Raw genomic sequence first — 16,847 nt, 5'->3', positions numbered from 1 at the left:
TCTCCCTCCTTCCTACTATTATCTATTATTGTTATGTTTTTGCTTGAAACTCTGGCACAACAATTTCCTTCGGGATAAATAAAGTTGTTCTCATCTCATTCTCATCATCTCAATGGTCGTATTCACTCACAAAGGATTCCGGGGATCCGCCGGCCACACGCTGGGGAGCTGGAGGTCGCAGAGATCAAGATGTTGAGGTTCTCTTTGTGAGGGACCAGGATGGAGAGGATCAGAGGGACAACACATGTTAGATGTTTTGGACGTAGACCGAGATGGTTGGGTCATGCACAGTGCAGAGAGAGTGAATATATTGGTAGACGGTTGCTGGAATGGGAGAGCTAGAGGAAGACCAAAGAGAAGATGGATGGACGTCGTGAGCGAGGATACGATGTTAGTTGGTGTGAGAGACGAGGATCCAGGGAATAGGGTGAGATGGAGAAGGTGGATTCGCTGTGGAGACCCCTGAAGGGAAAAGCCCAAAGGAACAGAGGAATTTGTCACAGGGGTGCAGGACATGTATGACTCAGACAAAGTGATGACTGAGATGGTTTGAACATGAACGCTCCTCTGGTCATGTTCAAACCGTGGTGAGGATCTGGGTAGAAGGTTGCTGAAGATGGAGCTGCCAGGCCTATAAGGCTACAGGACTTGGTCTTCTAGAGCAAGACCAAAGAGAATGGGCATAGTGAGATAGGATATGAAGTTAGGTGATGTGAGAGAGGAGGATACAGAGAATAGGATGAGATGGAGGAGGTGGATTCGCTGTGGAGGCCCCTGAAGGGAAAAGCCAAGAGGAACAGAAGAAGAAGATAGGGATGCTTGGCAACACAACGGGGCGTCTGAGACCCCAAGCCCCTCTACATCACCCTCAATGTTGCCATGCTTGAATGTTGATATGATGTGTTACTGACCATTTTCAAGGCTGGGTTTGGAGGAGGGAGGTTGACATGTGGAATGGTGTGTCTTGAGACTCTGAGAAGCTGATCTCGAGGCCTGGTTTGCTACCTTTATATTCTTCAGTATGAATTACAATTCCATATACATAGATCTTACATAGAACGTCAATAAACTAGACTGAACTAAAAACACAGATGGCGTGTAAAAGGAAGCTCAGTGCCGGCTGTTCTTTCTCAGGAGACTCTTTCAGCGTCTGCAGAGCCATGCTGCAGATGTTTGATCACACGGTGGTGTCCGGCGTCATCTTCTACCCCTTGCATGCCGGACCGAGGTCCTACCGGAGCACCTTCAGCCGTAGACCAAGACCACCGAGGAGCACTGCAGAACGCCACAGAAGGTCTTTCTTACCTGTGGTCATCAAACTATACGACTCCTCCCCTTTCTACAAGAAGGAAACCTGACCGTAATCAAATCATCATCATGTTTCAAGTGAATAGATGTCACGTTGGAAACGTCCAGCAAAATAATTTCCTTTGGGATTAATAAAGTTCTATTCTATTCTATTCTATTCTATAAATATTTATCAAATATACATCATGTACATCAGGGGTCCCCAACCCCCAGGGTCCGGACTGGTACCAACCGCAGATCATTTGGTACCACCCGCAAAGAAAATCTTTCCTGGTACATATTATGTTTTTTTTCATTAGACCTTCCGGATCTTATTTTGAAAACTGACTGTTTCCGCCTTTGCCTCCGCCTTACTGGAATTGCCCGATATAAAGTCTAATTGTTGTATTCCGAATTCAAGATTCAAAGCGTTTATTGTCACATGCACAGCATAGAAATGTGTTTCATTGGAGGGTGAAATCCCTACTCTGCAGTGCAGGATATGTATTGATGGGAATACATATTTGGATATGTATTGATGGGAAATAAAGATAGTAACATTATTATAAATGTGAACGGTGTTGGCAGTGCAATAAGACATTGAGTGCAGCTCGGTGTGCAACTCACAAAGTGACAAAAGGTTTTATTATTTCAACTCCCGCTCCTCTAACCCGTCCATCATTTTCATGCACAAAATTTGTCCCTGGTTAAAAAAAGAAGGTTGGGGCTGCTGATGTTCATCATAAAGATCATACCTTTATGAGTCTAGAAGTCATTTGTGGCAGGCTGAGAGCAGAAGTCAGCATTTGTGAGCATCAGTATGGGTTCATGGCTAGAAAGAGTACTACAGATAAGGTATTTGCTTTAAGAATGCTGGTCTAGAAGTACAGAGAAGGTTGGAGGGATGGAGGGGAGGTGTGCTGGTGCTAATTTTTAAAAGCAAAGGATATGTGCAGGATAGCAGTAACTGTGGAGGAATGATGTTGATAAAGTTATGGGAAAGAGCAGTGGAAAGCCCACCTGAGGACAGAGTTGAGTGTTTGTGAGCAACCGTTTGGTTTCCAGCTGAAAAAGAGTCCTACAGATGCATTATTTGCTGTAAGATGTACACCAAAGGCCAGAGGGAACAGCATTGTGTTTTTGCAGACCATAAAAAACATGTGATAGTGTGCCGAAATAAGAACTCTGGTATTTTATGAGGAAGTCTAGAGTGGCAAGGAAGTATGTTAGATCGGGGCAGGACATGTATGCTTGCAGTGAGACAGTGGTGAGGTGTGAGACAGAAGTCCACAGTGGTGATAGGACTCCATCAGGGATCATCTCTACAGGTTAGACATGAATCTATGACCCATGATGTTTACGGGTGAAATTGTGATCTGTCTAGAGAGCAGGGAATAGGTGGAGGAAAATCTAGAGAGGTGGAGGTGTGCTCTGGAAAGGAGCGGAGTGAAGGTTGGTTGTAGAAAGACAGAATACATGTGTGCAAATGAAGAGGGACCCAAATGGAACGGTGAGGCCAGGCTTATAGATCAGCTTCTCAGAGTCTCAAGACACACCATTCCACATGTCGGCCTCCCTCCTCAAACCAGCCCTAAAAAATGGTCACCAAAGTAAGAATGACAAGAGAGCACATCAACGTTCAAGCCCGCTGACATTGAGGGTTACGTCCAGGGGGGAAGAGGGTCTTGGGTCTCAGACAGGCCCGTCGTGTTGTCAAACATCTTGCAAGGGGTGGAACTCTCTCATGAAGTGGGTCTCCTACGAAGGGGAGGGGACAGGATGTGTTAAGGCTCAGTTACAAACCAAGCAGGGACAGTGGATGACGTGGGAAAGAGCTGCGAAAAGGGGGGCTTTGTGTGACGGTCCTTTGAGAGATTGGTTTCCTGTTTAGTCAAAACCCACAGCATGCCTCCTCTGCGGGGATCTACCGGAGACAATTTCTCTCAAGCGATCGCCATCGGACGGATGGAATCCGCTTGTGATTGGAAGCGCCAGCTGATGTAGGACAGCGGCTAAAGTTCAATTTACCACACTGAGTCAGGGGGTTATTAGAAAAAGCATGGATTTTTACTCATTACTCACTCCTAAGCCATGCAGTAAATTAGGCAGCTTGTGGAAAAACCTTCAGAACTTGTATGCTGCTCCAAGGATCTGCAAACTATCAACCTTGTGGAACCCCGTCTTGGGAGGCAGGCAGCTAATGCAGAACAGAACGTCTGGAGAGCCGGGGTCTGATGAAGTGAAGCTACTTAGAAACATTGCTCAACTGTGGGAAGAGTTGGGATTCAGCCAAGAAACCAGCGGCTAGTTAATTTGGCCGTTGCGACCAAAAGTAGACGAGATACGCAACCAGGCGTGATCCTCCTACAGCGTGCAAACACTCCCCTCAGCGAGCTCCGCCGGAGGTCCCTTTGCATTGAAGCGGCATCAAATCCCAGGCTTGTGTCACTACATTGTTGTGTGAGGATGATTCGAACACCTAAGCTTGTGTCGCCTGGTAGGATCCAAATTGAAATGAAAGACAGATTCAGGAGGTGAGACCCCAAAACCCAATGAAAGGTGAGCTTCCAATTAATTCTAATTTGCGGCGAGCCTCCTCCCGTCCACCAACACAAAGAAGCTCATTCAACCGTTCCAAACATTTGTGGAGCAACACATCAAATCTCTTATGCACCGTTTGAAATGATGCTAAAGTAACAAGAAAGTTTTTCCCCCAAAATGTTTGACTTTGACAATACACTGTCTGTCTTTTTAGAAACAGAACGTGATTTGTGAAGAACATGTCCTGGGCTGTCACTCCTCCATTTGACCAAGCTAGAATTACAAATGTGACATATTTTGGTCTACAATCAGACAACAGATGTAATTCAACAATGTATTAAGGCCAACGTAAAAGCAGATAAATCATTTTAGGTAATGATCGAAATATCAGCACTTAACATATTGATAAGCTAATGTCCAGTTGGTCATTTGTTGTCCATGTGTCTTCTGGCAAGAATATTCTCTTGCAAAGCTGTGGTGGAAGTCAATGGTCGGCACTCCTGACGTACCATGAGAATGTAGCACCTGGTGCTTCCAGCTGGCAGCTTCATGTATGAAGTCCTTTTACTCTGCGGCACATTTGGTCAATGTATAAGTTTCACATGCACTAATATCTGGTCAATAGCGTTTGGCTTCGCAGGGGCGTCATGGGTGCAGCTCTGTGGACGCCAAAGATGAAAAATGCAGTCCTGGGCTGAAAATAACACTGAAAACACAAGAAAACATGGCATCTACTTTTTTTCTCAAGGATGTTTTTTTCCCTTCTGTAATGATCGTAACTTCTAATACAGTCTAAAGAATCATACAAGGTTTCCATTGAGTTGAAATTTGGGGTTTGCAGTGTTTTTACACTGGGGCAAATGTTTTTATTTGATTTTTTTTTCAAGGTTGAAATGGTAAGAATTAAACTCACGTTATGAGCGGCAGAATAGAAGCGAGGTCAAATGTGGATTGAAAGAACCAGGAAATAAAGCTGTAAACTTGCTTCTCAAGCACTGGTTGGCTTCAAAAAAGTGCATCGGCAAAAAAGTTCAAGACGATTCAAAAGAGAATAATCATTATTTTGATAAGTTTTAGTGTTTGTCAAACAATTTGATCAAAATATGACATTATTATGAACCATAATAAGTATTGCCGAGCTCAAACAAATAGGCAGATCCCAAATGAGACTCATAGGAGTGTAGATGAAAGTATCTGAAAAAGACAAACCCTACTTTGTCCAGTCAAACCAAATTCCTTATAATGCAGTGCACACACACACACACACACACACATGCCGTTTGCAAAGCAAATAATCCTTCAGCAAAGGAAGTAGAGAATCATGCCAGAGTGCATCAGCCGACAGTTGGTGTTTGTTTTTGTGTGCTCGCCAGACAACGTTGCTGATCTCAACACATTCTTGTCCAACTTTCCTGCGTTCTTTTCACACGTCATACCTGATACTTTTCTCCACTTGTTCCAATCTGCTCGTGCACGTTCCCTCACTTTTCCCCGTACTTTACATTGCTCTGGACTGGTGACCCTGAGTCTTCATCTTCTTTACTTCTGGCTGCTCCCCTCAGGTGTCGCCACAAGGACTGCTTCTCTCACACCATCCAACTCCATGTCCTCTTTCACTTTGTCCACAAATCTTCTATTTGGCCTTCTTCTAGACCTCCTGCTTGTCAGTTCCAACCTCAGCATCCTTCTACCAATGTATTCACAATGTCTCATCTCAGTCTGGCTTCTCTGACCTTCTCTCCAAAACATCTAACATGTACTGTCCCTCTGATGGACTCAAAGAACCAATGACCCAAAGTGCTTAAAATCCTCCACCTTCTTGATCTCCATCAACTGTAGCCTCAGCGTTCCAGCTAGGGTCCCTCTCATTCACTCCCAAATATTGCTGTGACTAACCTTCTTTCCTCTACTTTCTAGAGCATATCTCCTCCCTCTAGATTTTCCTCTACCTGTTCTCTGCTCTCACTACAGATCACAATTTGATCTGGAAGCATCATGGACCACAGAGATTCCTGTCAAACCCCATCTGTCATACTGTCCATCATCACTGCAAACCCCCTTGGACTTCTCACCACCGTCTTACAGGTAGCATACATGTCCTGCACCCGTCTAACATACTTCCTTGCCACTGTAGACTTTCTCATACAGTACCATAGTTCCTCTCTCAGCACCCTGTTGTATGCCTTTTCTGGGTCTACAAAGGCTCCATGCAGCTCCCGCTGACCTTCTCTGTACTTCTGTACCAGCATTCTTAAAGCAAATACTGCATCTGTACGACTCTCTTTCAGCTTGAAACCAAACTGTTGCTCACAAAAGCTCATCTCTGCCCTCAGGTGTGGTTTCATGGCTCATCAACTTTGTACCTCCACAGTTACTACTACCCTCCACATCTCTCTTGCTTTTAAAAATTGGCACCAGCTCACCTCCCCTCCATTCCTCAGACAGCACAGTGCACTTCTTCATTCCTAACAGACCCGTACTGGATCAACTGAATTATGGTTATTTGCTGCCCCCTCTTGTTTGGAGGATGAAGGAACTCGCCCGATAACTTATAATGGTCACATGTTCAGTCTTTCTCCAGTGATAAAAAAAACGGGGTCTAAATGAAAACAATGTTGTCAGGAAATCACATGTACCTGTATATTTCCTTTCTGTATTTGGCCACGTTGAAATAATTGTCCTTGTATTGTGTCTCTACATCTGTTGGAACCGATAGCTGAGCAGAAGAACAAATAAAGATCAATGTCTATCTAGGGGACAATGAAGATGAATTTTCGGTGTTTAATCAGGTGTCAAATGTCTGAAGACAGCTTTAGACTATCAGATCCGGGGAAGAAAGGGGTGAACCACGTAGCAGAGCTCTCAATTTACCGCCTTATTTATGTTCCGACTCTCACCTGTGGCCACAATCTTTGGGTTACGCTTGAAGAACCGATGTTTCAGATACAAGCGGTGAAGCTCCCTGGTTTCCTCCACCAGTCGCTTCAGAGATGGCTGATAGGGTGACACCTGGGGGATGTTCTGAGTAGCTCCTTCATGGCGGTCGGGACACCCGATGAGGAGGCCTTCCGTCGGACGCGATACTTTAAACACCCTGTCTGGGCTGGAGACACCTTGGAGTCGCCAAGGAAGAGCGATGGACGCCCAGGTCAAGATACTCATCCTGCTGCGCTGTGAAGATGCTTGACATGGACCCTGAAACAATCAATTTCCAGAGCATTATAACTCTTGGGACAACTCCACGTATTGCAACCAGAAGCCGACCCACCTGTTCCATGTTTCCACAAATCGGTGTCACTGACGCCGCTGCTTCCAACCGTCCCACAGCAAATTGTTTCGAGCATTTTGAAACCTCTGAGAAGCTCAAATACAGAGCAATAATAATGGCATGTTTTGTGGACGCATCTGAAATCCAGCCCTCCAAAAAAAAGCTCCCTTAAGACCTTAAAACACTTTGTAGCCTTGACTTTGACACTTCATAGTTTTAATTGTATTTCTTATTCTCCCCCCCTTTTTTTTACTGTTTATACAATTTCCTACTATTGTTTATTATTGTCATGTTTTACTTGAAACTCTGGCACAACAATTTCCTTCAGGATAAACAAAGTTGTTTTTATTCTTATTGTCATGGGTTACAACTTCTAACATGTTAATTGAATTTAAAATCTGGCTCAGGAGCGTTTTTTTTTTGATAACAGGAAGGAAGACAATATTAGTTAAATGTGAAATATGTGTTGACATTTCATCCAATACTTTGACTGTCTTACACCACATCTAAACTTACTTTCCCTATGAATTCCAACTTAGAACTGCAATTAAATCCAAAGTGTTTTTATAGAACGAGTATATAAGTACAAGTATATAGTAGAAAAAGTATAACAGTATAATACAAAATATGACCATATAGATCATATTTTGTGTTATATATGACATCATTTTATATTATATTATTATAGCCATTTTGTATTTCATATTTGTCATATTATGTTATACTATATTGAATATTGATAATAAGATGGCTAGTTTTTGAGATACGGTGACCTCTTGGGAGGGTCAATCTGGATGAGCCCCATTAACATATTAATACCGCAATTACTACAAATATTAATACCAATATTTACACATCATCCACCTTAACAAATCCCTGGAATCCCCCGTCGCACCATCATTCGTCCTGCTGGTTGTGTCTATATCCAACTTAAATTCTATTTATTTGCAAAGTCCATCTTTTTTTCCTCTCCATTTATTGCTAAGTTAATATTTGTTTTTTCTGATAACTTATTCTCTTAGGCGCTGTCATACCGTGACAAATTCCTGTGTACATTTAGCAAATAAAGAGATTCAGATTCTGATAAACATATGCATATACTGTGTATGTATATATGTGTATATACACACATGTATACATCTAGGACTTACACACACACACACACATATATATACACATATACACATGCACATAAAATATGTTTATAAATATATAAATGAACATGTGTGATGAGAGAATTGTGGGCGTTTCTTGTGAACATGTCAATAATGTCCTAGTTTGTTTAGCTCAGGGGAAACATGCAGCAACAATGCGTTGTGTTGGTTTAAAATCAAAAGTCCACGCACTTCATGGAACTGTAGCAATGTTTTTAACCCCCCTCTTGCTGTCGAGGCTGAATAAAATGACCCTTTAAAACTAACCTTTATTATCTGTCAGAAGAAAAAGTTCAGCAACTTTTATTTAAAACATTTATTTGATCCAATTCTTTGGAATGTAATAGTCAATGATCAGAGTCTGAGACAACGGAGACAGATGAGCGTGGATGTCAAAGTACAAACATTACTTTTAGTCACTTAAGGCCTCACTGCAATTTCCTTTTTTTTTTTTTTTTAACTTCAATATGTCCTTTCTTGTTTTTTGTTTTTCTAGATCTGACACAGCAAAGTTACAGAAGCAGGTTTGAAAATAAAACATTTCTTTTTTTTTTTCCTTGTCTCTAACATAGAAAAACAGAACAAAATGATGGCACTTACACCAGTGACGGTACAAAAACACAAGGTGATATTATATCAAGTAAATAAAACATACGCTTTTAAAGAGACGCATATAAGCTTTTTCAAGAATGAAAAACATCTCTGTAAATTGTACATTTCAGAATTATAACATATTCATCTGAAACAGACCTAAAAAGAATCATCAATAACATCGTCCTCCCCTTTTCCTCTTTTCATAAATCATCGTTATTTAACACATAGTTGTTTTTTTTTTCTTTTAACATGTCAGTGCAACATCATTTTCACGTCCTGTGCTGCAGCATCCTTTCGCGTTTAAAGGGGTGGAGCTTTTTGCAGTGATTTTTTATTTTTTTTCTACTTGTTGATTTCAATCTCTAAACTCATTTTGCCATTTTATATCATTTTATATCTTTTTTTTTTTTTCTTTTTTAAATGATTCTGCACCTTAACGGCTCAAAAATGATTGATTCGAGAAACATTTTGTCCATCCATTTCTGCTGCCTCGGGTCACGGTGTGAAACCAAAAGCCAATTTTTTTTATTTTTTTTTCCGCTAACACGTCTTAGCAGTGCTGAGAAAAAACAGCCGTGATCACATCGAGCGACAAAAGCACAGGAAGCGATGTTAGTCGTAAAACGGCGCGGGGTTTTTCAGTTTTTCATGGAGCCTTTGGAGTCCTTTCAATTAGATGGAAATCAATGCAGAACTGGAATTAAAGAATTTTGCTGCACGGTGTCACGGAGGTCCGGGAGAAGACAACAAGCTGCACAAAAACACACCGCTGAGATTTGTGATGACGGTCACCTGGCGCGACCCCGTCTCACGTCGTTATTTGCTTTGAGTATATCCAAAAACCTGCCGTTCGGGTGCCGATGGCGAGAGTTAAGTCATAATCGAGCGGAAAGTTTCCTCGGGGTGAAAGCTTTTCAACGGCTGGTCTCACGGACTTTGGTATTCTAACATTGATGCTAGAAAAAGAAAAACATCTGGAAGGATGACTCTTTGTGTGGAATATGAGTTATCTTTTAACAAAACTGCTGCTTGGCCCTGATTTACAACCTTATATTGTGGCAATCTATTCTTTTTTTTCAATTTTTTTTTGCACCCCATGTTAAAAAAGTGCTTCGACTTTAGCGGAATTGTACTATATTGCCATTATAACCAATTGAAATGCAGAGCTAACAGCAGGTTAGCGAATGATGGCCCGGTGCCTCATTTGGTTCGGTTAATACAAAACGATTTAGTCGATGCGATTAACCATCGATGCATTTCCCCATATGTGAGGCAAAGGATTCGCTGAAATAAAACAGAAGGAGTGTCATGAACAAGTAACAAATGACCATTTAAATCGCAAGCTACCAAACTCTCCGTCGCAGGAAGCTGCAGTAGTCTGTAAAACCTTCAACCACGTAAACAAAACATTTAATGACATTATTCTTGCCGGTTATTTTTTTCAAAATACCTACTTTGGATGGGGAATGTCTAAAACAATTGCTCATCTGTAGAAGTTTGTGAAGGATGTGTTGAACATAGAAAAATACCCGGATTCAACACGGCTATCTTGACATTTAGCGGAAAAAAGTAAAAAATCTGATTTGATAAAATCCCATTTTCTTCAAGATCTTTGATATTAGCCTTATTTCAAGCTGGATTTGGTGTCGCCAATCTTAAAATGGACAGATGTGAACCTGCAATCACACAGCTGAATTCAGTAAAATCAATAGAATTATTTTATTTCTTTTCATTGATTTGAATATTTTTTTTCCGGGGCGGGGCGGGATTTTACAGGGAATATCTTTCAAACCATGAAAATAACAGGCTACATATTTCTGCTGAATGTCAGTGCTGATTCACTTGTGACGGTGAGGTGTGTGTGAATAAAAAGCCAGTGTACGCAGAGGGCGGAGGTGTGCGAGGCAGGATTAAAAGTGACGTTTCTGCAAATCTGCAAAATCATTATAACGTTCATCCTCTGATAGTCAACATTTAAAAAAGCCAGAAAGTACAACACTGTCAACACGAGTCCAAAAACAGCATCAACATTCAGAATTCTCCACGTGTTGATGAACCAGATGTTTCCTACCTTCATTCAGGTATGAGTCTTTTTTGTTGTTGTTGTTGTTGTTGTGCCATCCTTGCCATTGTCAGTGTTTTTCTGGTTCTGCTGCTGTCCATTTTACCCTGTGTAAACACCGTGAGTCATCGCCCCATAATCTCCAGAACACCACAAAAATCACACCAAAAAAAAAAAAAACAGAAGTTCCCACAAATCAGATCTCACGTGTTAGAAAAGGACCTTCGTTTTCTGTCAAAATGTTTCTGTACATTTTCCGGATATGCAGCTCGCGATGATTCCGACGTTGAAAGGATACTGCGGCACTGGAGTCTTTTTTTTTTTTTTTTTTCGATAGAAAAGGGCGCTCAAATATATTAAAACCTATGTACAATATGTTGGATGTGTCATGTGCCATGAAAGTGAGGCTTGCAGGGCTCCTACACACCAACGCCTTCTGATATTCCATAGAATTTCCAAAGCTCTGAAAACCAAACAAGTGATATATGACATAAAACTATATAAAAAAAAAAAAAAAAAAAAAAAAAAGAGTCATACATTGATACTGCGACTCTATATATAATCACAATCTGTAAAAGCGTGAAATTCACTTTTCCTGACTTTTCCGTGCCTGTTTGTGTAGGAACCCTGGACCGAACAGCAGCCGATGAGGAAACCACCAGCGGAAAAACAAGGCAACAGAAACAAATCAGAGGAAAAAAAAGGCACCGTTGGAACTAGACAAAGTTGCTACACACACACACACACACACACACACACACATACGGACACACACCTTCACACTCCATGATGCATTTGCAGATGTCATTCTCTCCGTTCGTCCGAATCGATGAGGTTGAAAAAAAACCAAACGAAAGAAGCCGATCGAAATGAAAATTTTAGCTCTGCATAAAAGTACACAAACTTTTATCTAAATTGGTCTCAACACCAGCATGTGATTACATAAAATCAACAAAGCACGCCGAAAAACAAATAGAATCCTTTGTTTTGTTTTTTTTTCTTCTTTTTTTTTTTTTCTTTTTCCGCTGTACAGATTCTTTATACACAGTGCCCCATACAGGTCAGTCTCTTCTACTGACGCTCCTGAGAAAAACATCGGCTCACTGTCGGCCCACCCTGCGGTCCCGACGGCGGCTCGGGCCCCGCGCTCCTCGTCCGCCGTCGGCCGAGTCCCGGCGGAGCGTCCCGGCTCCGTCGCCGCCGTCCCCTCACGCCTCGGAGTAGTTTGTCTGTCCGTTCATCTTGTCCTTCTTTAGCTTGACGCCGTCCACCAGCTCAAAGTTATAGTTCTCCAGGGCCGATAAGTTCCTGTCCGTCATGCTGCCCTGCGAGCAGGCGCAGTACAGCACCACGCCGCACACCGCGCCCAGGAACACGCCCAGGGCCGACATGGCGATGATGGTGATGAGGATGGGGTCCAGCGTCTTCAGCATGTTGCCCGAACCGCCCAGCTCGCCGCTGTCGTGAGGCAGAGACTCGATCGCTGCGGGAACAAGAGAAACACCTTGAGCGTCGCCGTCGAAATCTTCTCGACCGGAGTCGTCGCCGAATCCCGATAAACATCACCCGGCTGGTGCAAAGTGAAGAAATTCAATTTCGGTTGCCAAGACGAGAAGATTTTGACGCGTACGAGGATGTTGGTCCCCGTTTTTTCGTTCCACCTTATTTTGGATCTTGTTTTGAAAAACAATGGCTTCCGCCTTCCTGCCGCGTCGTCGCCCGATTCAGATTAAATACCGTCGACTGACAAAAGTCTCTCAGCGGTCGGCGGAAACGTTTTCACGCATAAAACTGGTCCCTGATACCAAAAATATTGGTAAATAACATTTGGAGACAAACATCTATCCATCTAATATCACCGTCTCTATGACGATGAAGTACCTCAATGGAATAAAGCGCACTCGCTACTCGAGCATACGGTGGATTTAGCGTGTCTAGAGGTTGCAGGGATGAAGATGTTGAGGTTCTCTTTGGGAGTGACCAGGATGGAGAGGATCAGGAATGAGTCTATCAGAGGGACGGCACATGTTAGATGTTTTTGAGAGAAGGTCAGAGAAGCCAGACTGAGATGGTTGGGTCATGGACAGAGGAGGGATAGAGAATATATTGGTAGCAAATACGGGAATTGGAGCTGCCAGGCAAGAGGTCTGGAGGAAGACCAAAGAGAAGATTTATGGACGCAGTGAGAGAGGATATGAAGGTAGTCAGTGTGAGAGAGGAAGATACAGAGAATAGGGGGAGATGGAGGAGGTTGATTCGCTGTGGAGACCCCTGAAGGGAAAAGGCCAAAGGAAAAGAGGAACTCGTCACAGGGGTGCAGGACATGTATGACTCAGACAAAGTGATGACTAAGATGGTTTGAACATGAGCGCTCCTCTGTTCATGTTCAAACCATGATGAGGATCTGGGTAGAAGGTTGCTGAAGATGGAGCTGCCAGGCAGGAGGTCTAGAGGAAACCCAGGAGAAGATTTATGGACGTAGTGAGAGAAGATATGAAGGTAGTTGGTGTGAGAGAGGAGGATACAGAGAATAGGGTTAGATGGAGAAAGTTGACTCGCTGTGGCGACACCTGAAGGGAAAAGCCAAAAGAAGAAGAAGCAGATACTGTATTTATCTCACATCCAGCAATGCAGACAAGAAGCTCTTCTTCTTGTCCTCCTCTGAGCTGCTCCCTTCAGGGTCACCACAGCCAATCCACCTTCTCACCCTTTTCTCTCCATCCTCCTCTCTCACACCGACTACCTTCACATCCTCTCTCACAACGTTTTAAGTCTTCCTGCAGTTCCAGCATCCATCTACATCTGCTCTCGCTCTTCTGCACTGCCTTCTCGGACCTTCTCCCCGAAACATCTAACGCGTGGCGTCCCTCCGATGGACTCCTTCCTGACACTATGATCGCGGGAAGGGAAGCGGGAGGAACGTACGTAGGATGATGATTTCGGTTGGCGGTGACGTCGCAGCTTCTGGATCTAAAGAGGAAAATTCCTAATGAGTCACGCTGAAGAACACAACGACCAAGTCTATATGTCAATTAAAAAAATGACATATTTTAAATTTCTATTTATTCAGCTCCAAAATAGCCATTCAGCATTATGTTGATATTCAGATAAGGAGCAATTTCAATCATTGTATTGCTTTTTAATGATGAATTAACGACTAAATGGAAACATCACTCTCTTGGTTTCTAACCCTCTTGATTGGACGACACGGAACGATTTCAAAATCAGCGAAAGATTTCCGGAAATCGTTCGACGAGCGAAAAGATCGGCATGAAATGAAGACAGTTTTACGAAAATAAATAACTGAACTGTGACGCAACAAATGACCGTGGAATTAAATAACCGGTTGTCTAAAATGTTAAATATGCAAAACAAATAAGAGTCATTTTAATGCTTTCCCTTCTGATGAATTTGTTAATTTCACCGTTATTATCTTAGTTTTTAATCCCTTTTGAGAAGGCAGGGGGACAATTAATAATAATGATAATAATAATAATAATTATACATCGTATTTGTATAGCGCTTTTCATGGTACTCAAAGACACTTTACAAGCTGACACTAAAGACCCACATGGAAATAAACACAATTATGACAAAAATAATCTCAAAATAACCAGAAAATTGACCAATAAATGATGGAAGCAAATTAATCAAAAACCAAAGGAAGATGTTATGATAAAAAAAAATAAAAATGAAAAATACATTTCCAGACAGTTTTGTAAAACCTAGCCAGGGATTAGCGCACCATCAGATGGAAATAAACAAATAAGAAGTATTTAAAGGTATATCGGAATTGGGAATTTAAGACGAAATATTCTATAGAGACCATGCAACTACTTTACATCCTCAGTCAACGTGCACACGCGTGCACAAGCGTGCACACGCGTGTTACTCACCCTTGCAGTTGTCCATGCTGAGTCCGTCCAGGATCCGGATGTTGTCCACGGCGATGTTCCCCGTGCTGCGTTTGTCCGCCACACCTTCCACCACCACCTGCCGCACAAAACACACTCCCGTCACAACAAAATCATCTCGCCCGCTTTCCGTGGTTTTCTTTTTTAATCCAGTTCTTGAAGGATCTTTGCTAAACACTGTTTCAACTTTATGGGTGCAGTTTTTTAAATGCTGAAAAGCCACTCAGACTTGTACTGTGAGCAGAGAGAGGGAATTAATTTATCATAAGCGGAGTTATATAATTACAATTATGGCCTGGAACATTTTTTTAAGCCCTCCGTTACACAAATATCCTTCAAGTTTAATATGACTCCGTATTTATTTTCCTCGTCCGCGGCGTCACGTGAACGAAGGGAATGAGGCTGCGGAAAAAAATAGGTAAAGAAATATTAAAAAGCAAAGATGAGATTAAATGCATTGCGATGCCATATCAATGCAGGGAATTTCAAAATCTTTGTACTTAAGACACTTTATAGCTTTGACTTGTTACTTTGACACTTTATATTTCTATTTGTATTTCTTATTCTGCTATACAATTCTGTTTATACAATTTCCTACAATTATTGTTATGTTTACTTCCGGCGCTGTCTCGGGCAGCTGCCTGCCAGAGTTTCTCCTCACCTTAGTGTCTCTTTTCCTAAATTCTCTACTTCTATTTTTCTATTTACTAGTGGTACTAGTAGTATAGTTACTAGTAACTATTTAGTTAATTGATTTTTGTCCCGTCGGAGCTCTTTCAGTCGTAGACTGATACCACCGAGGAGCTCCACTGAACGCCACAGGAGGTCTTTATCAGACTTTTTAATTCCTCTTCCTTCAGCCGAAAGGAATCTTCAAATCTTTGTAGTTAACAGTTAACAGTTAAGACAATTTAAAATTTTAAAAGCACCAGAAAACAGATCCATATCTTTCTGTCATACTCCTATTCCATAATGAGAATTCCTGGTTTATTCTCTCCCATTCACTTTGGAATACATAAAGTGATTCTTAAATTCTAATTCTTTAAATTAGTTATGCAATATTTCTAAACCCCTGGGTTTTATAATGCACATTTTAGAAAGGTAGCACCGCAAGCCAGTGTTTTCCACAAATCATATGAAAATCCTGGATGATTTCAGCACAATGATCTTAAAGGTTTGGAATTGAACACAGCTGTATTGAGATGCTTAGAAGAAGGTCGTTCAATGCGGTGACAGCAAAATTGAAAACCAGGGCCTCATTCTGCAAAAATATCAATAAAGAATCAGTAGAAATGGTGGCCTACTATTATCTATTACTGTTATGTTTTACTTGAAACTCTGGCACAACAATTTCCTTCGGGATGAATAAATTTGATCTTATTACTCTTATAAGGTGATCTGGGAAAAACCAAAATGACCTATATTTGGAAGATTTCATAAAGTTAAAGGGGTATAAGAAAGGTTAATGGCCGCCTTTGTGTGGGATTGACTTGGAGGTAAATGTCAGGGTAAAGAAGTCGGGTTTCCTGTGAGACCAACATCCTTTCGCGTCCAAACAGACGATCTCAAGCGAGTCCTGGAGACACCGATCAATGTCTCCCGATATTATTAACAATGAAATGACCTTGTTGAGCCGCATTTTGTAATAACGGTGCATTTTGTAATAAACGTCCAAAATGTAATCACTTTTTCATTTCATTTTGTAATAAAGCCGCATTTTGGAATAAACTGCCCCGACGCATTTTGTAATAAATTTTGCCGCATCATGTAATAAGTTATTACATTTTGAGCAGATTATTACAAAACGCACTTGCAACTTTTTTATTCTCTAGGAAATGTAATAACATGGAATTTATAGAATATTCTCTGTTAATGCAACCTTTGAATAGTGTACTGATAGTAATTGCTAAGTGCTGCTACTAGGCTAATACAGTGATGCTAATATAAGGCCTGGCTTTTACAAATACTTTAAAGTAAAATAAAATACAATTAACAAACAAATAAACTATGCGTAATCAATGGGCAGT

General features: G+C 41.6%; 1 protein-coding gene across 2 annotated transcripts in view; it reads right to left on the bottom strand.

Annotated features, from left to right (window-relative positions):
- Window positions 1-8,551: 8,551 nt before the first annotated feature.
- Window positions 8,552-16,847, bottom strand: part of LOC147230045 (neuropilin-1a-like) — a 112,957-nt gene continuing 104,661 nt past the window's right edge. The window contains exons 16-18 of one of the 2 annotated variants that reach the window (XM_086153160.1): window positions 14,803-14,899; window positions 13,832-13,876; window positions 8,552-12,389 (exon numbers count right to left, since the gene is read on the bottom strand). In XM_086153160.1, coding sequence (XP_086009286.1) covers window positions 12,115-12,389; window positions 13,832-13,876; window positions 14,803-14,899 — 417 coding nt within the window. In that variant the 3' untranslated portion in view covers window positions 8,552-12,114. The remainder of the gene's footprint in view (window positions 12,390-13,831; window positions 13,877-14,802; window positions 14,900-16,847) is intronic. The other variant, XM_086153161.1, reaches the window with a different exon arrangement.

Source organism: Fistularia commersonii, chromosome 10 (assembly GCF_037954325.1).
Source record: "Fistularia commersonii isolate RoL2024-O1a breed Wild chromosome 10, RoL_Fcom_v1.0, whole genome shotgun sequence".
NCBI classification, from domain to species: Eukaryota; Metazoa; Chordata; class Actinopteri; order Syngnathiformes; family Fistulariidae; genus Fistularia; species Fistularia commersonii.
Note: the sequence above shows the minus strand (reverse complement) of the source record. Positions and strands in the feature narration are given on the sequence as shown.